The 27025-nt window shown below is 29.1% G+C and overlaps 1 protein-coding gene across 2 annotated transcripts in view; it reads right to left on the bottom strand.

Annotated features, from left to right (window-relative positions):
* LOC107439167 (uncharacterized) overlaps positions 1-27025 on the bottom strand; it is a 42688-nt gene that overhangs the window by 13258 nt on the left and 2405 nt on the right. For both annotated transcript variants that reach the window (XM_016051656.4, XM_016051657.5), the window contains exons 3-5: positions 24378-24526; positions 14197-14322; positions 4471-4647 (exon numbers count right to left, since the gene is read on the bottom strand). In XM_016051656.4, coding sequence (XP_015907142.3) covers positions 4471-4647; positions 14197-14322; positions 24378-24526 — 452 coding nt within the window. The remainder of the gene's footprint in view (positions 1-4470; positions 4648-14196; positions 14323-24377; positions 24527-27025) is intronic.

The raw sequence follows: 27025 nt of genomic DNA, 5'->3' as shown, positions 1-27025 counted from the left end.
TAAATTTGCTTTTGCTGTCATAGTTACGAATTTTAAGACACAAAAAATGGACACTAAAAATTAAGAAGTTAGGGGACCAAATTTCGAAAAATAAGAGTTTTTATTTTATTTCTCAGGACTCAGTTGACTGATTTTTCTTAAATTTTGTATTTTAATCACTATATCCCAATTGCAAATGATGAAAAAATTGTATACCTTACATTTCTTAAGTTTCTCGACTTCTCTTAAATAAAGTAATAATAAATGTTTACTAAAAGTTTTATTTTGCATGAAATTATCTTTACAAAAACGAATAGGAATTGATTGATCTGATTGGAATTGTATGCAAAACTTTTTCAATTTGTTAAAAAAAAAATTGGGATATAGTGAAATACGCAAAAACTAAAGTTAACATTAAAGGGTCCTAACTTTCAAGCGCGGTCTTGAAAAAACTATTAAAACAATATTTCCAGATTGAAACTACTATATTTTGGGAGTCAGAAATCTGAATCCTAACTTAAAATATCGTTTGGATTAATTAATTAGTGTATTTGATGTCACCCTCTCGAACCATTAAGAATGAGTCCAAGAACATGAGGATCCGAACTTAAGATTAAAAATTATTCCGGTGGGTCCATTTATTTTTTTGCGCACTGTACATTCATTTAAAGCAGTCATGTCAAAGATACAGCCCGCGGGCCACATCCGGCCCCCGGTTCGTATCAATACGGCCCGCAATTGCGATGTGTCACAGAAAGAAGAATTGTGTTTTTTAGAGCTTTTAGACTTCACTCGATTCCTCTACGGAAGTTTTAAAATGTGCACACTACATTTATAAGTAATTTCGAGAGCAGCGATTGCCTAGACAAGCGAGAGAGACAGTAACGCCATTTCTTAGCAACAGGCGGAATCTTCGCCTGAAATATACTTAGCAGCACAACTTCGGATGGCGCTCCTGCCATGGCTGGCAAACATTCGGGAGTTGTAACTAAATTAAAACAGAAAGCATCAGGGAATTTTGTGGGATTTCCCTGTATAATTCATCAGGAATCATTGGCATCCTAACATTTAAAAATGGATCATGTCATGCAACCTATAATTAAAATAGTAAATTTTATAAGGAGCAGAGGACTAAATCACCGACAGTTCAGGCAATTTTTACAAGATTCGGACGAAAATTTTATTGATGTCCCTTATTTCACCGAAGTTCGTTGGCTCAGTCGAGGAGTAGTTTTAGAAAGATTTTTTCCATTACGTGACTCTATTCAAGCTTTCATGTTAGAAAAAGGTAACCCAATTGATTATGACAATGACTGGTGGATTGATTGTGCCTTTTTGGTAGACATGAGTTAACACTTGACTGATCTGAATGTAAAATCTGATTGTCACTCAAATGTATTCATGTATTCAAGCCTTTGAAACAAAGTTAAGTCTCTGGGAAAATCAAGTAAAAAAATCATATTTTGGATCATTTCCCTCATTTAAAATCATTTGGCACAGTGAACCACAAAGAAATTGGATCAATATTCTCAACTTCTGCAAAATCTTATCAAGGAATTCAACAATCGTTTTGAAGACTTCCACAAAATGAATGAAACGGAATTCCCAATTTTCAACAATCCATTCAATTTTGAAGCTACACAGACACCAGTTCATTTGCAAATGGAGTTGATAAATCTTCAATCGGACAGTATTTTGAAAGAAAAATTTAAAGAGGTTAACACTCCTACATTTTATACACAATATTTCAAGAGTTTGGATAACTACCCAGAATTAAAAAAGCATGCAGCACGCATTTTGTGCATGTTTGATAGCACCTATTTATGGGAGCAGATGTTTTCCGTCATGAAAATAAATAAGAACAAACATCGCGCAAGACTAACGAATAAACATCTCCAATCAATTCTTAAAATAATTATAACAAATATGAAATCGGACGTCAATGAGCTTGTCAAAAACAAGGGAAGTCGGGTATCTGGATCCTCGAGCTCAAAATAATAACCATCTTTTATAACTTTGATATGATTTTTAACAACCGTATATTATAAACTATATAATTAGATAAAGAAAATTTTTTAAAAATTCAGTACATTTTTTTTATTTGCATCTGGCCCGCCTACATATTCTAAATTTAATATATGGCCCTCTGCAAAATTGAGTTTCACACCTCTGATTTAAAGTTTATGTCAATATTGCTGATAATAGCAAAATATTTTTTCATTTTTATGCAGAAAGGTAAATAAGCTGGTGGTTATCCATATATATAACCTTTGATAATTTTAAGGATTATGATTGAAAGAGGAAAATAAGGTGAAATGATGTTCACTTTCAATATTAATATCAGATATAAGTAAATAAAAATGTCTTTCATTTTGTCCTCTTTTGTTAATTTCATAGTAATAGCTTCGAAATAATATATCAATGACAATGATGATAACATCTCAATCTCGTCATATCTCAAGAGCGTTTTGAGTTTCGATTGAATCGAAAAAATTTTCATACAATTGCGAAAATTCGTTTTTTTTAAAGGGAATTGTACATGCAAAAAATATGGTTTTAAAGTTATAAAATATTAAATATTTTTTATATTTTTATTTATAATATGCGTTGGAAAAATTCAGAATCCCGATTTTTGAAATCCCCGTATAGTAAATGGCGATTGATGCACGTTAAATCTGTCTCGACACAAAGTCCTCCAAGTTCCCATATCAAATCAATACCTCTGGAGGTACGTATCCAGGAGTTTCCTTGTCCTCTGGATTGGTTCAAAATTACAAGGCTACAGAGTTGAACATTAGGTCGGTTGTTCAAAGATGGATAAAATAATATAAGAAAGCAAAATATACAAATTTTTATATAATTTTACGGAAGGTAATTTTAAGTTGTAAAATACAAAATTTGAATGAAACCGGTCGAATAATTCGAGATAAATAAAATTTTAAGCAAACTGACTTTTTTAAAATTGGTAACTCAGAAATTAATCAATCGATTGCTCTGAAAGTTTGTATTTTGAGATTAAAAGAATGCAAAAATATGTAGAACATACAATTCAATATATTTTACTATTATTTAATAAACTAATAAAAAAATAACAAATACATAATTGTTTAAAATTATTTTTGCTTAAAAATATTTGTACAAAATGTTTTTTGTAATTTTATGCAAACATTTTTCAATACACTCAAAGAGTTCTTGAGATAATGGGCTATAATCGAAGAGTGAAGTTAAAATTAAAGGACCCAAACTTTCCAACTCTCTCTTTGCCATAACTTCAGACCATACCTTCCAGATTGCGACTGTTTCCTCATTTTGAAAATTAAAAACCTATACACAAACTTGTATGTTTATCCAGAACAGAATTCGCTTTTCTGTTTATTTTCGTAACTTAAAATATGGTATTGACTCTTTGTACGTGAAAATATGATTAAATCAAAAGTTAATCAAGGTGTTCCCTTTTTCCATTTCATACACTGTACATAAAATAAGTCAATGAGAATCTGTTATGTAGATTAATATATATTTTAAGATATTGAATACGAACAGTTTAATTGTTTTTCTGAATCAATCAACAATCTTTCCACTATTAAGAAAATGATAAAAAAATAATAAATTAAAAATATTTTGTTACTGTTTGTTTTCCTTTTTTTCCAACTGCATATTTATTGCGTTGATTAAAATATAAACCTTGAATCCGAATAAGTAAATGATTTTCCTCATTTAAAAGTATTTTTAAAAAAAGGTGGGAAAAAAATTTTTTATTTTTATTTTGCTTGAAAATTTCAAAAAGCAATTATGTGATTCCATAAACCATTGATTAAACACATTACATAAAAAAGAATTTGTGAAGAAGAGGACCTGCATCACTTTCTGTCCCTTAGGCTTTTGTCAGATATTCCCCCAGCAAAGAGGTGTGATTATTAGCAGTTTGAAAGATAAGTCTCCAAGAAAATGAAGATGTGTCTATGGGAAAGGATTTCTAAGAGACTTCAAAAATCTTCAATTTCAACCATGTCTAATCGCATTCGGTCTCTAGTTTAACAATGTATGGGCAAAGTTTAGAAGTAGTGCAGTGAAACTACAATTACATAGAATTTACAATATATTTTACTAATTTTTGTTACTTATTCCTAAAAATAAATAAATAAAAAATCAGCTACAAAAATTTTTATTACGCATTTGTAAGTGAATTTTTGACCTTATTTAGAAAAAAATTTGACCAGACTATTTTCCCGACGAGACTCTAAATTTTCCCGATGGGGGGGGGGCGGTCATGCCAGACAGGGGTGAAATTGCCCCCCCTGACCCCTACTGGAGCCGACCTTGTAATGATTGATCTCAGTCATATTGAAATATTGTGTCATTAATCTATAAATGGAACAGAGCAAGAACTTGGTATGCTTGCTTGTGCCTATTACAAAGACAATGGAGCAGCATGAATTGTTTAGTATAAAGGGAATCTTTAGTATAAAGGACTTTATAAAACATACTTACCATAATTTTTCTCAGGAATAGCTCTTCCTTTGCCAAAGAGTCTTCTTTTGGTAGCAGTTGCTGTTATAACTTGCTCCGTCACAACTTGCTCCGTCACAACTCCAGATGCAGACGAGTCACTTTCGATTGATCCTGTTTCAGAAATGTCACTGATTCCTAAATCAGGTGGCTCTAAAACTAAAAAATTTAGAGTAATATATTAATCCTAAATAACTAAAGTTAATCTAGTATTATTTGTAACTAATTCTACATATTAAAAACAAGTATATTTTTATATTTTCTTCATTTCAAACAAACTAGCTTAATATAAAAAAGTTAACAATATTTCAATTGAAAATAGAAATGTAATAAAAATTTCATTTCAGCAGATTTTAAAAGTGTGCTTTAAATATCTTGGTTGCAGTAGTTGCATACATAGTCATACTGAGTTTCCTTGAACAGAATAAAAAAATATTTGGGATAGATTAATAAAATGGGGGGAAATGCAAAAATACACAGTGACTGATTACGGTTTTGACACCAAGTCCTACATGTTTTAGTCAATCTTTTGACTGATAGATGATTGTAGAAAATCACAGAAAGTAATACTATGCTTATCACCTTTGGATGATTTATTTTACTTCAGGATGCACAGCCAAATTTCTCAACAAAAAAGAAATAAGTACTGATTTCTCATTCTTTGCTTTTGAATTAATTAAGCATGAAATTTTTTTAAAAATTTTAACTCTAAATTTAGATAAAAACTTACAATATTAATTATAAATGTTTACTTCACAAATACATTTACAAGATTATAATTATTATGAACATACTGAAATGATAGTGTGTAGAGAATTACTAATAACCTACTAATTTTTTTTATTTAAGTTTTTAATTTTGTTTAGTAATTCTTTAATGGAATGATTAAACATTTTTCAATAATTTTGAAATGAAATATCTAAATATCTTTTTCGAAAGTAAATTATTATATGATTCATATATCCACTTTATTTAACAAATCTGAGATAGCGGAATTTTTAATTTCAACTTTTTTTTTTTTATTAAATGAATAAGAGATACAATATAATGTCAAATCTTAATCACATAAAATTTCGAAATACGTTTGCAAAATGTTAAAAAAGTCCCCCAATCCACTTTTTTTAAATCTTGGCACTAAAATTTTATGAGTTTTTCTTAAAAAAAATATAACCCAAGAGTGCTGAAAATTTTAATAACAAATTCAGTAAAATAGGACTACAATAAAAATCCTGATATAGTTTATATAATTAATGAACAGTTCCTAAAGCACAAATGCCTGTGCTTAAAAAATCTAAATTCCTATCTTTATTAAATCAAATGATGAATAAACGTGAAAGATGGAGCACTGCTTTGGACCCTCATGAAAATACTTTCTTAATGATAGATCTCAGTCATATTGAAATATTGTGCCACTTATCTATAAATAGAACAGTGCAAGAATATTGTATGCTTGCCTGTGCATGTAACAAAGACAATGGAGCATTATGAGCAAAGAAATTAACAAGAAATAAAAATACATTTTTCATATAGTGGAAAAATTTGGCACAAAGTTTAGTTTCAGTCTCTGACTTGAAGCCTGAAATCTCTCGCTAAATGCATGTGTGATTACAAGAAATTTTTCCACTTAATCCATGCTTTCGGACCAGCAAGTTATTGTTCAAACATATAAAATGATTGGCACTTTCATACCATGTGGAGGGCTACGGTAAGCCAAAATGGAGGATGATTAAATGATTAGTGAAAACTTTGAGCTAAACATTGCGAAATATGGAGACAATCAACATGTTTAAAAAAAAAATCCTATTTTGGAAAATAAGCTCTTTTTACAAATACTCAATGAAAAAAGAACTTTTAAAAAACAAAAATCAAAAATAAGGACCTTTAAAATGCTATGCAGCATATATTAGTTATATTGGTACTGTAGTGAGGTAGTGTGAGGGTACAGAAACATCTTAAATTCTAAAAACTGGCAGGGATCTGTAGTCTATAAGACAAATTATTAGTTTACTTTAAAAATTTATAAAACTAACTAGAGATGCTGCCCTACTCAGCTTGGTGAGGTAGATTTTTTTTTTTTTTTTTTTGTAGTGGTACAAAATTTATGTTACATAGAACTTTAGGTTAGTAAATTTAAAGAATTTTGAATCCCATTAAATGTGTATAACTAATACATACACAAAAAAAAGACCACTACACTAGAATAGTTTCATGGTGATACTTTAACAAAGACTTTAATATTCTAGCATTTAATACTCTGCACTTAATAAAATATGTTGAAATCAGAGAAGTTCACACACTTGCAAAAATATTGACTTCTCAGCAACATGAAGTCGTTTTTACTGTTGCATACTCCAGACAATGTCATTGTTACACTGACTCAGATATGTATTATATACACTAACGTTACGTAGTTTAGCAATATAATACATTTAAATAGTGTTAGTCACTTTAGAACTGATTGTCAGTTGTATTTGGATGAAACTCTGGATCTAAGTATCAAATTTCTGGAATTCCCATCCCGTCTACCATTTTTTAATACAATGCACTTATCTATAATACTATATTCAAGTATGAGTGTTATATAATCAGAACAGTATAGTATCAGTCTGAAGTAGTCCATGACAAGAAAGTGTTTTCATTTTTCGCAGAAAGCGAAACTAAATGCTGAAAGGCCAATTTCCTAACTACCTATTAATATTCAGAAATACACTTACGCATATATGTATATAGAAATCGTTGCTAATATCAGACTTAAAACAAGTCATTATTGTTTAGCAGAACATCTGGATGGCAAATCTGCAGAGCAGTTAATAAAGTGAATTGCCGTACTTAAAAATTAATTATTTTTTATTGAAATTACATACATTTGCTGACTTGTGTGCTCAATATATAGGCTTATATATCATTGTCAAGTAGAAAATACAGATAGAACAATTCAGAGAAAGACATCACAAAGAATACATCCAGGGTTACGGCGGGATTCGAACCCGCTACCTCCACGCTTAACAGAGCGTTTGACCGGCGATACCGCTCGGCCAGGGAGGCCCCTTAAAAATTAAAAGAAAATATGTATACTGCGATGTACCTTTACTACAACTTCGATTTTACTTGATAAAAGATACAGGGTTGCCATACGTATTTATGGTTTAGCAGAACATCTGATCATTATTATTTAGCAGAACATCTGGATGGCAAATCTGCAGAGCAGATAAAGTGAATTGCCATGCTTAAAAAGAAAAAGAAAATATGTATACTGCAATGTACCTTCACTACAACTTCGATTTTACTTGATAAAAGATGCAGGGTTGCCGTACTTATTGTTTAGCAGAACATCTGGTCATTATTGTTTAGCAGAACATCTGGATGGCAAATCTGCAGAGCAGTTAAAGTGAATTGCCATGCTTAAAAATAAAAAGAAAATATGTATACTGCGATGTACCTTTACTACAACTTCGATTTTACTTGATAAAAGATGCAGGGTTGCCGTACGTATTTATTGTTTAGCAGAACATCTGGATGGCAAATCTGCAGAGCAGTTAAAGTGAATTGCCATGCTTAAAAATAAAAAGAAAATATGTATACTGCGATGTACCTTTACTACAACTTCGATTTTACTTGATGAAAGATGCAGGGTTGCCATACGCACTTATCGAGATCGCAACTCTGAGGAGAAAACCGTTGCAATGTTTTGACCCTCCACTCCCTTCAGTTGTATAGGAATATACTACGATATTTTCCCCTAATATGTTTTTTCTATAATTTCCACACTTCTTTCACAACTATGCAAAAGGGAGGCTCCCCTGCTTTGGCAGTCCGACAACCCAGGCGCGAAGTTGAGCACTTCACGATAGAACAATTTAACAAGAATCGATATCGCGCACACTCGGTTCCTACGTAAGCTCGAAAAAAGTGATCACTCACCCGCTTATTCACCGCAGCCAGTGATGCTTGGCATCGGTATTCTACTAGGAACCGTGGGAAAAGGAAAAAAATAATTCTTATTTTGAATTGTAAAAAATTATTTTAATGAATTTTCAGCAATATTTAAAAGTAAAATTCTACTAGTTTATCAAAGACTCATTTTTAAATTTCTCATCAAAAATGAAAAGAATTGAAGTTCTAAAAGTAATTTTTATCGACAGAAAATTACAATACATCTGATACTTTCGATGAGCCCAAACAAATATGAGTTAGTACCAATGATTCTAGATCAGAAAATGATCAAAGTAGTAGTCTCATAAAGAAACGATCCTAGTATTTGAAGTTATATAATTATGATTAAAAAGATTATTTTATGCGTTCGCGATTGTAACGCTTAAATACATCTAAGGAGGAGACCGGTTCCACGTCTTGACCCCCCCCCCATCTTTTTAGTTGGTATGTACTATCAACTGAAAGGGAATGTAATTCTTCCCTTTAATATTTTACGCATTTAACTGTCAAACAATTTTCTCGATGCTTTTTTTTTAAAACTATTGGCGGTCGCAACGCTCGAATACGCCATCTGAGGAGACCGGTTTCATGCCTTTAACCCTTCTCCCTTCCCTCTCCTCTTCAGTTGTATAAGAATGTACCACGATATTTTCCCTTTTTATTCAATATTTTTAAAAATTTCCGTGATGCATTTTAGAATTATGCTTAATGTAGTTTTCCAACTCAAAAGATTTTAATCTATATGAAAATCAAGAGAGAAACTAGCGTACTTCCTTCCTCTATGACTCTACACATGATAATGGGGAGAGCATGTGTAGTGTTGCCATAGGTAGGCGAGTTTTTCCCTACGCCACCTACAGCCCATTTCGATCGCCAATGTTCAATGTAATTTTCAGTTCCATATAGTTTCCTAACTTAGAATTTTTAATATACTGAAAATACAGACAGAAACTTATGTACTTCCTTCTTCTATGACTTGATTGTGAAAAGATGCGATGTGTTGCCTTAGGTAGAGAATTCTATTCTACACACACCAGTAGCCCAATTTCATCGCCAATACGATACAATTGGAAGAAAAAAAAAAGAGGGTATGATATAACTTAACTACAACTTCAATTTTACTGCAACCGCTTTTATTACGTTATTTTGTAAAAACTTGACTACAACTTCAACTTTATAGATGAATTGTTTATGTCTCAAAAGATATGAAACATGTTTCTTAGTATTTTTCTTCCCTCACTCTCATCTTAATTTAATAAACATTAATAATTCGGTTTGTTTCACAAGGTAATATCACTCAAACACTAAATATATACAGAAGATTAGCATAAATTGTATGACCTCTAAATTCTAAAAGAGACTTATAAAGTTTTTTTGATATAGAGCTCCATACAACATAATCAAGTCGCTCAGTACTTGAGCTGAATTTCTATTCAAGTTAATCAGTTATAAGTATTTTAATTGTATTTTTCTAAAATGCTGTGTTAGAATACAGCAGTGTACAGATTGATTAACGCATCATATAATTAATTGTTAAGCAACTTCTCTGCTGTTCAACTTATTACTTTGCTAGCTAACTGTTGTTTAAAGCTTGGATCTACTGTTTTTAAAAAAATTATGCAGTAGCAACTTTAACTGCTAAACAAAGTTTCAAGCCAACTGTAATTCTCCCAAATTGTCAAAAAGTGGCAGTAAACTATTTCTAAACAAAGATTCCCCAATTACAAAATTTTTCAGTGCATGAACGAGGGCAATAATTTAGAAAGAAAGCAGCCTCAACAGCTGTTGTAGTCTGCAACACTTTAGAAAAAAAGTTAAAATTTAGAAATGCCTATCTTAAATTTAGTTGACTTTTTGACAGCAGCAAACTTCATTCTATATGTAAATCAATCTGAAATAATTGAAAATACGAGATTTAATATCCTTATAACCATTATTATTTTTCTCAAAAACAAAAAAAAAGTGATAAGCCTTTTAGTTAGTCACATAGTGATTTAGTTATTGTGATTTAATAGATGTCTCAGTACTTTGTGTTGAAAGTTTCAACCAAATTTCAAAGAACTAAAAAAAAAAAAGATAGTCATAGATCCCAAAAAAAAGCAGTCTTAAACTTATAAAAAAAGTACATGCACAAAGTCTCATTTAAACTTGCCATGTTCCCATAACATTTTATAAGCTTACATTATTAAAATGCTTCAAAAATTTAAAATAACTTCTTATTATGCTATTAAACAATTGTTTTGGATTACACATAGTACCAAGGCCGTCTTAATAGCATGAAGGGCCCCCGGGTACAAAAATATTTTAGACCCCTATAACCCATCATAATGTTTAAAAACAAACTAAACTCACATATATAAAATAAATCCTTTTTAAGATATGATGCAAAAATTTTTACAAATTTAAACACATTTTTATTTCTCCAAAAACTCAACAAAAAAAAAAACATTTTTCAACTTCTTATAATTTTAAAAGAAATTGAGATGCTGCCCAGTTGTAATCCTCAAATAATAAAATAATTTTCAAACTCATGGAAGTTAATTAAAATAAATTAAATAAAACAGAGGTATAACTAATTAAAATAAATTCAAAAGGTATGAATTTTTTTTGTCAAACTAAACAGTTATTAAAACATCTTTCAATGCCCAAGTACCTAAAATTTTCGTTGGAACAAAGAAAAATAGATTTCAGTTGCTTTTAAGTTTTCTTGCTGACAAACTATTCAAATTATTAATGTTTGTATGATAATCAATCACTATTTTATAGAAAAAAAAATGCTCGCTTTATATAATAGAATATATAAATTTTAAAAAATATTTGAGGCAATGTTTATTCTTAGCTTTTTTTAAACGAAATTTATAAAAAGTAATTGAAACTATATTTTCATCAGAAAATTTTGATTCCTTTATTTGTAATGTGAAAAATTAGATTTTTTATGTAAAAATTAGTTAAAGAGGATGGGAACATATTAGTTTGACAAAAATGTTAAATTTTTACCTCAAATAATTGTAATAGATGAAAGAATTATTTATTTTGAATCTCAATAACTGATTACTGTTACTGACAATAATTATAAGACTGGTTATTTTCTAGGTATGACATAGGAATATTTCAGGTTTTTGAAAAAAAATTGCAGCTTTCCCTGACTAATCCCTGATTTTTGGAGTTTAAATAAAATTCCCTGACAATTCCAGGTTTTTTCTGATCCACGAGAACCCGGTATAAATACTAATTGAAAAATTATACTTCATTATTAATTCCATTCTTGGAATCAATGTTCTTGTTTTTAGCTACATTAGAACTAACCATTATTGCCCTTTTTATGAGCATTTCAGATTTGAGCTTATGTTCTTGTGTAGAGTCACAAGAAGCAAACTGAAATTTTCTAAAACAGCAAGAAAAATGCTACAAATTTACGCGGCAGTAAGAGTGCACTAAAACAGATTCTATGATTCATTTTTAGTGCTGAAAGTTAAATTAGGAAAAATAAGTTATTTTAGAAAAAACAAACATACCTCCTCATCTTTTTAAAGCTAATTTTTACAATATAAAATTTAATGCAAACATTAAAAAAAAAACATGATTATTTATATAAAATAGCTCCATCATTCATAAATTTGTTTTTAAACTAATTATATTAGGATTATTTTTATAGAGGCTAAATTTTATTCATAGATCTATCTTTTATGACGCCAACGGAAGTGGCATTTCCACTCCAAGAAAATGACACTGATTAAAATAATTTGAGAAAAAGTATGAAGACCAACTTCCATCAACAACCAATTGACAGTACTTTTTTAAATCTTAACATTTCCACGAAAAACTGATCCTCAATATTGTCTCTAGATAGAATTACAAAAATGTGCTTCTAAGTTCTCTAGAACATTTAAAATTGGAAGAGGCGGAAATTAAAAGTAAACTAATTTATTGCTCAATATAACTTGCTTAGAACCAATCAGATTTTTTAGTGTTGAGTCCACTTTTTATTTACCATCAACTTTTTTATGAGCATTAATTTGTAGATAGTACTATCAGGAGTCTGTCTAGGTCAGGTGGTCAGCCGAACACGGAACCCCCAGTGTTTAGTTCCCAAGCATGCTTGGTACTCATTTATCGACCCACTGAAGGGATGAAAGGCAGAGTCAACCTGGCCCGGTCCGAGGATCGAACCAGGCACCTGTGGCACAACAACGCAATGCGCTACCACTCAGCCACCGGGCGAATTTATTTTGTGAAAAGTTAGACATAATTTGTGAAAAAATTATATAAAAAATCGACACAAAAAGATGGTAAAAATATAGATTTATCGATTCTTAAGGGATACAAAATTAAAATTTTTAGAAAAAGTATTTTGTGAAACTATCGTTTTTCCTAAAATTGAATTTGTGAAGGTACCGCTAAACGGTAGTAAATTCGGCCTGGACAGATCCCTGACTATCCTAAAGTGTTTTTTTAAGGAAGTGTAATAATAATGCAATAAAATTCCAGATTTTTAACAAGAAAAAGTTTTGAACTAAGAAATTAAATTTGCTACAGAATAAATAAACTTAATGTGAAAAACTTAACTATCTGGCTCTCTATTAACTTTTTTTTAAAAATAACTTCATATTTTTTTTGTTTTATTCATTTTAAAGATTACAAATGTTATTTAAGAGTAGATTTAAACAGACTTCTAAAATAAAAACTAGATTTGTAACGTATATTTGAAATTAAAAATAAAAAAAATTTCAGCAGTTTATTTTCAACACACAAAAAAGTTAATTGAAATGACATAGAATTTTATTTTAAAATAATACAGTGGTCAATTGAACAGGAAGTTTCTTTCACATATCCGTAGTAAAATACACTGCAATTAAGGATCATAAATTTAGTGAAACAACTGAAGATATGAAAAAATTTATGTATGAACACAGTATTCAAAAGGTGCTATCATTGCACACTTAAATATTTAATGAGCATTAAGGTAAAAAGCTTTGGTTGCATAATACATTATAAATTGTGACTAGCCAAATGTAAAAGTTTAATAACATTGGTCTTTAGTATTAAAGTACATATATAAAAAGTAAAATCATTGCTTGAGCGATGAAAAACTTTTGAAGATACATCTTACCATCACATTAAATCAGTTCCAGAGAAAAGAATAACAAAAATATCACTGTTGTAAATAACTTACATTAACATCAAACTTGGAAGTATAATTTTATCACATAAGCAAAAAATCACCAAGTTTGAAAATACCTTAGAAGAAAAAAAGATTTAATATAAAGCATTGGTAAATGGAAATGTAGATTAACTTGAACATTTAAAATATTCCTGAAGACTTCCCTCCTGGGGGATTGCGGATACGTATGCTTGTCTGAACTACCTTAGGAGGAGCTTCAGTATTTGGTTGTTCACAGGCCTTTTCTGAAACTTCATACAAAGATTAGATTTGTAAGAAATAAAAGTAAAATATAAAAAGTTTAGAGCCTCTTGGTGCCAAGTTAACAAGTTGAATTTTTGTTACAATGCTAGAAAGTCTCCTAGTTGTGTACACATTCCCTGGCAGGAAAACCAAGCATTTAAACAATCATTAAAACTGAGAAAAATATCAAAAATAAAAAAATTCCATTAGAAAGAATGAAGTTAATAATAGAAAAATTTTATTCTCTTATATATGTAATGATTTAAAATAGGAAATGAAAAGGAAAAAAATTTAAAAAATAAAAACTAGTAGGCACAAACTCTTCAGCCCCTAATTACCAATTAGTCCCAATTATCAAATTACAAACTTACCACTACTATCGATAGTTATCTTTTCTTCATCACTTGGCTTTTGATCATCGATCAGTTCTTCAAATATTTCTTTTTTATCATCCATGTCTACTTCAAAACCTTCCCCGGTTATAGGGTTACGCCTAACTAAAAGTTTTAGGAAAACATGCAATAAAAAATTAACCAAAAAATAAAATTAAAATTAAAACAAGAACTAAGCAAACCAAAAATAAAATACTAACACAAATCAATGCAAAAAATAAACAAAAGTGTCTTCATAAACCAATAAAAATACAAGAAATGGGCATAACTGATCAGTGCTATAAGACTCTAAAACTGGACTACATATTTATACTGCCTTTTAATACTTAATTTCATGAGAGAGCTCTTGTCTTTTCAAAAAGTATTCAAATAAAAATCTGAAATCTTTATGTTTCAATTATTTAAATTTTTATATTATAGAAATGCAAATTAAAGAACCATTTCCTTTTCTGTTTGCAAATTTTAAAATCTAGGCATTACTTAAATGTTGACCATATTTTTTGGATTTAACCATTATTTGACTATATTTAACTAAATTATTTGAAAAGTTTGAAACTACAAATGAACCTGCTTACCTCGAAAACCTCTATATCTCGAAATTTCTAAAATTCACTACATTTACTATCTTAAATCAATGTATTTTCCATGTTTATGTCAAACATTTTTTTTTCAAAACCTCTGTTTCTCGTAATTGAGTACAAATGTCCAAATAACAAAACTTTCTTTATCAGTAGAACTTGCAGACAGAGATGAATTTCGTGAACCCACAGGAAGTAGAGATGAACAGGTTGGGGGCGTTTCTTGGGATTTCGATCACTGTCCCTGCACATCCTTAACTTGAAAAGAATACAATGATTCTGGCAATAAATTAGGGGCTAATGAGTACGACGGATTGACTCAACATGGATAAGAAAGCTAGAAATTCAAAATTGCAACCAATGGATCAAAGGATAACTAGGAGTTTTAAAGTGAACTATAGAAAACAGTTGGTACGCAAACTTGTAGATGCCATCGATGAAAAATTTCTCTTCCAAAAAATGGAAATTCAATAAAATCGGGATTTAATGTTGAAATTAATATTGAATATTTTTACAAGTGGACAACTGCCTGGCAACGGAAATTCAATAAAATCGGGATTTAATGTTGAAATTAATATTGAATATTTTTACAAGTGGACAACTGCCTGGCAACATGCAAATCATAGATAATGTCAATAGAATATCAGATGAAGTTGAAAATCATAACTGATCAAAACTGTAGAACTCTTACTAACTTTTCTAGAATCCTTAGAAATTATTGGCTATGGGGTATTAGCGACTCTCTCTAACATTAAAAGAATCATCGTAACAAAGGTTCGACGTCAAAAATCTGAAAATTACTTTCAGTGTTAAATTTGTTTTTAAAAAAATTGTTAATAGATGTATGTGGTATAATTAATTCACAGAAATGCCCGCTTTTTTCAACTAAAAAAATTAGAGCAGGTTTAATTTCTTAATTAAATTTAATTTTTTAAAGTACCTGCATAACTCAAAACCTCTTTATCTGAATTTTTTGTGTTTCTCGTGGAATTCGAGCTCAACAGGTCCGACTGTAATTTGTTTCAAGATTAAAAACTCTAGAATATCTTTTTTTCAATGTAAAAAGTTATACTAATGATTGTGTTAAAACCTCCAGGCTTACTAGAACTAACCCTTACTCTCTTCCACTTCATTTGAATAAAGTTTATTACAGAAATAAATTTATTCTAAAAATTCTGAAAACAGACCTTCCTGAAACCTGTTGGCTTTGAACCATCAAGGTTTTAGCTTACATGCATGAACAACCTGAGTCTTACCACTATAAAAGTGCAGGGAACATATGGGTGCATACTTAGACGAATGAAACAGTTCCCAAAATCAGTAAACTATCTGCTAACTTTGAATTTTTCTACACATTTCATACTAGGCCAAATATTTTAAGTTACATTGCATTCAAATTAATAAGTTATATAGTATATATATTCTATTATGGTAACATTTAGTGTAGGGGTGCACAATCTGAGGCCTGGTGACAGTTGATGTGCAACCTGGGAGTGCTTTTGAATATAATGTTTGTTTTTTTAAAAAATAAAATTTCAAAAATTTTGAATCTTACACGCTGGTTGTCACTTTCCCATGTGCTCAATTTGCACAGATTCTATTGTAAATCTATGTTGTTTCTTGATCACTTTTTTAATGGTTATTATTTCAAAATTTCACATGGTTTTAAAAATCCAATATTCCAAAAGTGAAATTTAGATTTTTTAATAACAATAATATCTGAGCCCAAACCTTTAACAGCTCTCCTGACTTAACTAGTAAGAACATGTTTTTAAATGAATCATTGGAACCTACTCTATAGTAATTTATGAAATTTAAAGACCGGCTCACAAACTTAAAAGAATTCAAACGAATAAATACACAAATTGACATTTTTTAAAAGAAAGAAAAATTTTGCAAAGCAACATATTTTTTCAGAATTTCTTAGACCAAAGTTTTCCCCAGGGTAGCCTGAATTTAATTCAAAACCTTGTTTGTGTGATGAAACATATTCTGCTCCCCTGCATATTAGTAATAACAAAAATTGAGAATAAAAAAATAAGTTGAGATCAGACTATTATTAGCGACCACTTTAGTTGTACTTAATCTGAAAAATCTGCCTAAATTGTGCCACAGAAGAATTAAAATCAAAATTGAATAGACAATAATTAACTTATAGTAATAACCTGTAATATAAAATGAATAGTTATAAAAAATATATCTTAAGTATCAAGAGTATCAAATAGAAAAGTCAATAGTTTCAATAATATTGTGTTTATTTTATATATGATATATAACATAAAATATGATTATAGTAGTATAATAAAGTATTATGAATGATTCAAACATTAAAATATCACCAATGACAAAAAAGAAACGTGCCCCCGGTTTTTAACACTGACAAGTTTTTGACTAAAATCCAACATTGTGTTAAACCCTATAATTTTTTTTTTAATTAGAATATATAATTTTTTTAACATAATTCATTTTGAATTTCTCAAAAAATGGACTGATGATGTAACTTAATATTGACATTTTTATTAGATTACAGATATGTAAAGACATTCACAGGGGTAGCAGCAAAGATTTTTAAAATTTTAGGGTAATTTTAGGAACTTTTTTCAAGAAGTTTAGGGGTAATATATTATTTTGCTAGGATAAAAATAGATCACACGGTAGTTTATTACATAACAGAAGATTATTATAATTCATCCATACATATCATAAATGATTGCAAGCCATAAAATAAAGCTCTGAAATTTATTAAGTCAAGAATGAAATCTCTAAAGTGTAAAAATGAAATTTCAACTTTACATATTACCGATCAAAAATTAAGTGCACAATTCAGGAACAGGCAAAAGTGAGAATAAATCAAGAGAAAAAATAAATTAACACCCACTTGGAAAAATTAAATATACTTTATTAAATCCAAAACAATTCATAAATTAAAATGCAACATCAAATAAAAAATTAAGGAATATTTGACTAAAACTTAATGAACTTAAAATTATTATAAGCGATATATATATATTTAAAAAATTCACAATTTAATTTCTTTCCTATCCTTATCAGATTAAGTACACAGAAAATGATTTAATCACTTATGAAGTAAAAATATACCATATAAAAACTGTATCAACTTAAATATTAACAAAAATAATACTGTCTTAAATTGTATATACTTTAAACAAATTAAATTCTCATATCTCTGATACTTATATGTACTATTAAAGTACACAGAAAAATTTCCAGAATTTAATATCAGATAAAATTGAAGGAAATCATGACAAAAATATTGCTAACTAAAGTTATATACTGTAAACAATTCCCTTTCTCATCATCTGCAATGTTTATATAAACAATAAAAGTATTTAAAAAAATAGTTCGAAAAATCAGAACAAATAATCTGCATACCTTTAATTAAAATTATTTCCATTAATTAAAATTCTATTTCGACTCTATAGTAATTTTTAAAAAAAAGAACCTTCTTCTCTAAGATAGAATATTTTTTTATTTGATTTTTATTTAATTTTTACCTTCTTAATCAAAACTTTATTATTACCCTTTACCTTACCTTATTAAGAAAAACTATCGTGTGATATTATTAGATTTCAAATCAGCAATTTATAATAGAAGTTAGAGAAAAACAAATTAATTATGATCATTTTGCTAATATATTCTTGATATGATTTGTGAGATTCTTTTACTGCCCTTAATAGTGTTGTGGTGATCTTCAACACTCCGCCATAATTTCGAATGGTATCTTTGATTAGTCTAAGAGACATAATAGTATTCTCATGGTGACTCACATTAAGCATCGCTTTATTTATCAAAAAACCTCTCTCAGGATCAGAATTCCCATGTGGCAAAATTAAAACAGTTTTAATTAATGTAGTTAAATTCTTATATTTTAGATTATTGCTTTTTTATTTATATTTAGCCTATAACTCTAACTTTTTAGGAAAACCAACAAAAGTTTATCAGATTTTTAGGGTTTGCACATAGTTTTAGGAATTTTAGGGGGAATGCGACCCCTGCATTCACTTTCTTTCCCTTTAAAAACATTTTTTTCCCAGGAAATACTAATGTTTGATAATTAATATTTCTTTTAAGCCTTTCAAATGATGTAATATTGAAATTTGCAGATTGAGTATATAATCTTTTTGTTCACTGACTGGCACACCTGGGACCAGGTGTGATTTGTTGAATGGCCAGTGTGGGAATAGACATCTGCACACAACAGTGCCACCACCTCTAATGGCAGAACTGTTTTAATGTTCAGACATAGCAATCATTTTCAAAACTCTTCCCCAAATTTGTTCATTTTTAATATTAAAAGTTTATTATTTACCCAATGTGTACTTTTAATTCCGGCTCAATATACTAAAGGCCAACCTCTACATGCATAGATATATAATCTGTGCATAATGGAAGTTAAATTGTATTTAATCAAGAAACATAAGGACATTTCTGAAAGAATTGAAACCCAATATATTAGCATGGATTAAAGTATGAGAAAAATAAGCACCAAAAAGAATGCAAATCTTAAGAGTGATAATAATTTTTTAAAAAAAATGAACACATAAGGGGCCGTTCAAAAAGTACGTACATCCCGAAGGGGGGAGGGGATTTGCTATTTTGTACGGTTTTGTATGATGGGGAGGTATTATACGAAGTACGTACATACAGTTGGGTGTTATTGTTAAAATGATTTAAATGAGTAAATTATATTAAATAAATATTTAATTTTATTTAAAACATAAATATTTTAATTTTTATGAAAAAGGGGGGTAGACTAATAAAATGTACGTACTCTAAGGGGTAAGACCTTGTGTACGGTAATGTACGAAGGGGGGAGGGGTTTAAAATTTCTCCATTTTTGTGTACGTATTTTTAGAACGGCCCCTAATTAAACCATCCTAAAAAAGAAACTGAGAAATATATTAACAATCCATATTTATATATAATTAAAATTTATCTATATTTATTGAATTCTTTCAAACAGAAAAAAAAACACTAAAAACTAATGCTTTTTATTAAAAGATAAAAATATAAATTAACTATAAAAAATATTTATAATCCTTGGCAATAAAATAAATATATTATTTCGAAATCTGAAACAGAGTTACAAGAAATAAAATACTTAACAACTAAGTCACTTAAAAAAAAATAATTATACAAATAACTTTTTTTAATTATGTCTATAACTAAAACATTTTTAAGAGTAGTAGGGGAAAAAACAGAAGAAAAAAAACCCTTAAAAATTCAATGTTCTATTTTAAAAATATATATTTGTACTAGGTGAACCAGTTGCATATGCCTTGGACTGGTACGAAGTACAATAGTGATACCGGTCCAAAAGATAAAACTGGCATACACTTTGATTTCGTTAGACATGGGGTGCACAACCTTTTTGAGTGAAAGGCCACATGCACAGCAAATTGATCAATGAAGCGCAGCATGCCATAGTATTTAGACAGACATATTAACAGCAATTGTAGGTAGTAATTGATATAAATACATCATTGTTCTAGGCACTAAATTTTTTGTGCCAGTTAACCTTATAATATCTTTGCATAAAATTAAATGTTTAGAAAGAGCAAAACTGATTACTTAAGAAAAAGAAAAACAGAATCCGGAAATCAGAATCAATTTATCAGAATTTTTTTTAGATAAATTGAAATAATTTAAAAACCATGAGAATGTTCTTTTATCATATTACATATCCATTTAAACATAAATTTAAACATTAAAAAATTTGTTCATAGAATTAAATTTAAAAATAAATATTCTAATTATTAAAATCAATGGAAGTTAAATACTTTGTTTTAAAGAAAGTTTATAGGTTTAAAAATGATTAAAATTCAAACAAAACTTCTTCAGCTAAAAATACGATTTTGCATTTAGTAAGGAATATACTTGAACTTAAAAACATTTATTTTAAATTAGTTACAGGGCTGAGAGAGGGAAGAAAAAGAAAGAAAATTTTAATTTTGAAGGAACTATTTTCCTTAATAATAAAAAACTATTAAGATACTTGTTTACAACTTTTTATGACTAATATTTTTTTAACATGACATTTACAATCAATATATTAACAATTAATGAAATTCACATTAATTTACGAAACTTATCTTCATCAAATTTTTTTACATTTAAAATTTAATGACATGCAAATCATTTCCCAGCATATAATTATAAATGATATAAAATGGTCCTAGTATGTGGAAAATGGTTTAAAAATTTTCTTAATGGTTATCCTGCAATTTGCAAAATTTTTAAATATTGTGATAATTTTATCTACTTGATCACATGATAGCTTTTTCAAGCCATTCAATGGAAGTTTAATGATTTTGTTTAAAGACTGCTCTGTAGTTTTAAACAGGGCCAATTCATTCTGGAAAAGTCTTTCGACAGAAGTTGCTGTTGTGTGCAGTATTAAATTAGAGAAAAAAATTATTGCTTGAATACGAATAGCTATATGTGATTTTTAAATTGCATAAATAAAAAACGCTATGGTTTTCTATGGATAAAAATCTAAACAGTTTTCAAATAGCGTGAATATGAATCGAGATGTGTGGTTTTTAAAGTGAGAAAAAGACTACTCACAACGTATGATTTTTAAAATGCGTGAATATGAATCGCGATGTCTGGTCTTTAATTCGCCTGCAGATGCATCGCGGTAGATGATTTTGAATTGCGAAAAGAGTAGAAACATATGATATTTTAAACGGGAGAACATGAATCTTCATATGTGATTTTAAAACTCGTGAATGCAAAAAGCGATGGATGATTTTTAAATTTCATTAATGTTAATACGAAATGCAATATGCAATTTCAAGATCATGTAAATACGAATTACGATGTGTCACTTTTAAATTACAAGAAGAATTAAAACTTATGATTTTTAAAATTCGTAAATACGAATCGTGACACGTGATTTTTTAATCATGTGACAACAAAAACAATAGGTTGGTTGTATGTTGTTTAACTTGCAAGCGTTCATGGGACTAAAGAAATATGGTCATGTTTTGAATTACATTTTTGTAAAAGGGACCGCGTTTAATGTAAATGAACACATCTCGTATTTTTTATTCTCTTCAGGAAGGTGAAGATTTTGCTAAGATACGTAATTACTTTTTAAATTAAAGAAAATTTAAAACAGAATCAAGTTTTACGAGTTGTAATATTGTGTTGAAATATCAGGATAGTCTATATCACAAGTAAAAATGAGGTAATAAAGGGGAAATAAATTAAAAAAACACGTTCAAAAACCTTTTATATTTATGTTAAAATCTGCTTAAATAGAGCATGCATATTTTAATGAGCGATTCAAAACTCTTGTGCTGTCAAATTATATTATTAAGAATATCAGAACTTCTTATAATCTCGGGGAAAAGTGTAATAATAGCTACCAAAAAAACTATCAAAATCATTTTATATTTAGGATGAAATCGGCGTAAATAAAGAGAGTCAAAATTTTATGTACAGTAGAGAACCAATTATCCGGGATGCTCGGGACCATCGCTATCCCGGATGTCTGGATCGCCCAAAAAGTGTCGTTAATTGATGTTTTATCGAACCCGAATTACAAGGAAAAAGTGTAATGCATAAAGTAAGAGAAAAAAGAAAAGTACTCCTAACTTTAAAAAGAAAAAAAAATTGTAGAAAAATAACATTTAAAAGAATAAAAAAAATTTCAAGTTTAGACAAGAAAAACAAGATTAAAAAATACAAAATTCTCGTATTTATTTTACAATTCCTAAATTAACTAATATAAACAAAGCCAATGGTTAAATAACACAATATATTTCATACCTAATTATATGGGAAAACAATAAAATAAAAATTTATTAATCTAAAAAAAAGCTTGAACACTTGAAAATTATCGAACGGAAACGATAGTTAAAAAAAGGCACTAGCATAAATATTGAAACCCGGAACAAGGCAAGATCAACGGAACTTTTTTTAAAAAAACTAATGATAACATTTATTAATAAAAAGAATTAATTTATTGAGTGCGAAATTTATCGTGAAAAGAAAAAAAAAATCAAACGTAGTGGAATCAGAAAAACAAAGCTGCAATCTGCTTCATAAAATAATCCTATGTTTAAATTAATAAACAATTCTCCTTTTATTTATTTTTTTGTTGTTGTTGATAAAAACATGATATTTAATTACAGCAGATGTGATTCCACATCAATAAAAACTTGCAAATGATACCGCACTTGAATTTATTCAGAAGAAAAAGATTTAATTTTTATTAATCGATGTCAAATAGATAAATATATTTTTCTCTTTCATCTTCTGTTCACTGATATGCATGCAATGCATTTTCCCCATCCCCCCTCGTAAATTAAACAGAAAACGAAATCAGCATGCCACACCCTTGAGCCTGATTGACGGCCTAAAGGAGAAAATAAAACATTCCTCCCTTCTAGGTCACAGAGGAAATGACGTTTCTCTGGGTAAACGGGGGGAAAAATTCTCCCCTTCCTTACATTTTCCTCTACTCAACTTCAAGGATGAGTTCATTTCCGCTTTTTTTCATAATCGTTCTAGTTTAAAATGGCGGTAAAACCGATCAAATTTTTTCCCGGTTATCTGGATACCGGATAAATGGTTCTCTACTGTATTTAAACGTGTGATTAGAAATTAAAGTGCCGCAATAGCGTATAAAAAAACATAGAGACTTTCAAAACCTTGTAGAAATGTGTAACAATAATTTCCAAAATAACGATTGAAAAATAATTTGATTTGCAGTAAAATCGGTACAAATAAATCCCGGCAAAAAATGCGTAGGAGTAACTGCCAAAAAAAGGATCAAAAGTCATTTAGATTTTCCAGGAAATTTGACCAAATAGTCTCATAACTTTCAAAAATCCAGATTTCAGAAACTAAGCGAAAAAGGTAGCAATAACTACCGAAAAGTCATCGAATTTACAATGAAATTGGCACACACGAAGAACTTCTAAAGTGATAAGTAAAGGTTGAAATTCGTATATTGTAATAATGATGTACGTAAAATATTGGGATTTTCAAAACTATGCTTAAATGCGTAGCTTTAACCATTGAAAAAAGCAATCGAAAAACTACATTGATTGAGATTGGGTGCATTCAAAATTTAAATGTGTAAATTTCAATTCGTTCAGATTGCGGCCACGGGCCGCCCATCTAGAGTTGTCGGGACGCAGGTTGTGCACTCCTACATTAGGCCTAACAATAATATTTTTCTTAAAACTCTGCAATTTACTTTTGGGAATTTTTTTGCAGGTGAAGACTGCACAAAAACTTCCGGGTTCTTTCAGATCCGTCTTTCTTCCCCCCCCCCCAAGAGAGGTTAACTTGATTTACAAAACATTATTTATGAAGATAAAAAAAATTGTGAATGGTCCAAATAAAAAATATCTTGTAAATGGGGCAGTTTATGAAAAAACTTTTTGTGAAGGGTCTGTTAATGGTCCCAAATTTTTTCTCAACTCATCCACGCTTAACTATAGCAACCTAGTTTAAAATATTAAATAAAAATGTTCATTTATCAATAACGATTGATTGATAATCCTGGCACATTTTAGTATAAAGGAGTTTTAAAAACATACATACCATAAGTTTTCAAAGGAGTAGCTTCCCCTTCACCGAAGAGACGACTTTTAGTAGTAGTTGCTCTTTTACCTTGCTCCCTCACAACTCCAGATCCCGAAGAGCCAACACCAAAAATATCACTGCTTCCTCCGCCAGGTGGCTTCAAAACTCTGGGGGGAAAAAATGGAACGATATATTAACTCTAAATAACTAAACCTAGAGCAGTGTTAATCTGCTTCCTTGTGGCAGAATCAAGGCACCAGAGCGACACTGACGCAGAATTTTTCAAAAGATTGTTTTTATCTGCAGAGCTTACAAAAAAGATGTTTCTGGGAATTATATTTAAAAGATGACTTTCTTGCATATTAGAGGAGAAACATGCATTATTTTTCTTTTTTTTTCAAATCAAAAATGTATGCATTTAAGTTTTTACCTACCCAATCTCAATGTATATTTTGGTATCTAACGCTACTAATTTAAGCATAGCTTTTAATACATCATTATTACGATATACGAATTTTAGAAATCACTTTTGATGCTCTTCGTATGTGTCGATTTCATCATAAATCCATGGCTTTTCGGTAGTTATTGCTATCCTTTTTTTGTGTAGTTTCTAATATCTGATTTTTCAAACATATGAAACGCTTTATTTGTGCAGACTTCATGGGAAATCTAAACTTATGATTCTTTTTTTCGGCAGTTATTGCTACCCATTTCTTCATAGCTTTTAAGACTGATATTCTAGATTAAGACTATGATATTATAACGAATCACAAGTAAAGAATCGCTCATTTAGATAAACATTTTTTTGGCATGGTTAATTTGCAATGATTTTATCGCAAATCAAATTATTTTTCACTAGTTATTTTGGCAATTACTGCTACACATTTCTACAAGATTTTGAAAATCCTAATATTTTTTATATGCTGTTGCGACACTTTAATTTTGAATCCTGCATTTAAAAGACATAAAATTTTGATGCGCTTTATTTAAGACATTTTCATTGTAAATGTATGTTTTCACTGCGATTCAAAAAATTCCGACATTTTTAATACTATAATTTGACAGACAAGTTTTCAATTGCACATTAATGCACTTCATAATGCAAGTTTTCAATTGCACTTTTTATGTGCTCTATTTGTGCCGATTTTAACATGCTTTTTTTCTTTTCCAGTTATTGTTGCATTTTAATTTGAGATTTTGAATGTCCTGATAATTTAACACAATATTACAACTCGTGAAATTTGATTCTGTTTCAAATTTTTTTTTGTAACTCAAAAAATAAATTATGTATCTTAGCAAAATCAGCACCCGCCTGAATAAAAAGAAAAAGAGATGTGCACATTTAAATTAAACACAGTCCCTTTTGCAAAAAAATAATTCAAAACATGTGCATATTTCCTTAGTCCCATGAACATGTGCAAGCTTAACGACACACGCCTAACCTATTCCTTTTGTTGTCACATGATTTAAACATCACATGTAGCAATTCACATTTACAAGTTTTAAAAATCATGCATTTTAATTCCTCTCGTAATTTAAAAGTCAATTCGTATTTACGCATCACAACGCATTTCATAATAACATTAACGAGATTCAAAATTCATCCATTGCAATTTGTATTCACGAGATTTAAAAATCGCATATTCAAATTAGGGTTCTAATGTTTAAAATACAGGGTTGGCAGGTTTTTGACATGTGACAGTTTTTGACGGTTTAAACAATGGTTTAAACTGTCACGTCAAAAACCTCACTGTCGAAAATGTCAAAAACCTATATTCATATGTGAAATTTAATTAATACATAAAATTTATATATTTTTTATAAAGGATAGCGTTTCTAAATATGTTCTAGAAAAAATAAATTTAAAATTTTGAAGAAACACTTATATTTTGAATAGTAACCAAAATCTTGTACTTTTGAAAGCTCACATCTTTTGTAATATTATGTATTCATTTTCATGTGTTATTGAAAATCTGCAGTGATATTATTAAGAAATTTATTTATAACCAAATTTAGTGTATAGTATAGATTATACTAAAAATTAGACATTTTTAAAGATAAACATTAGCAGTTTTGTACATTAGACATCTTTTAAAGAAAAATCTTTTAAATCTTCTTAATAATCTTTTTAACATAAGACAATACAAATTTAAGTGCTTTCTGTTAAATACACAGAGTAGTTAGTGTCGATTTACAGTATATTCAGCCTATTCATTTATTGTGCTGAAAATTTAGTTTATCCAAATACTTGTGAATTTCATTTTGCTGAATACTATATAGTTTTGTTGAATATCTAAATATTCAGCTGTTGAATAATTACTTCTTGCTTTCAAGATATGCATTATTTGTATTCTTAATACAAGTGGGGGAAAAAATTAAGAGGTAAAAATTGTTTTAAAATGATAAGTGTAATAATTATAAGTAAATATAATAAACAATATGAATTATATTTATCATTATTCCCAAATATAACTACTTTTAAATTCAAATTAACATACTGGATAATAAAGATATTCGGTATAACATTCAAAAAAATTTCATACACTTGTATCAAGTTTGTATTTATACAACATAACTTGTAAGTTCCTTATAAATATTAGTTATATGTTCCTTATATGTCAAAAATGCATAGTAATAAACTTTTAATTTTCTCAAGTATCAAAAAA

The sequence above is a fragment of the Parasteatoda tepidariorum genome, chromosome 11, assembly GCF_982258835.1.
Source record: "Parasteatoda tepidariorum strain Cologne lab strain chromosome 11, Ptep-v5.0, whole genome shotgun sequence".
Taxonomy (NCBI): domain Eukaryota; kingdom Metazoa; phylum Arthropoda; class Arachnida; order Araneae; family Theridiidae; genus Parasteatoda; species Parasteatoda tepidariorum.
The sequence above is the reverse complement of the archived record's forward strand: the minus strand, read 5'-3'. Positions and strand labels throughout refer to the sequence as shown.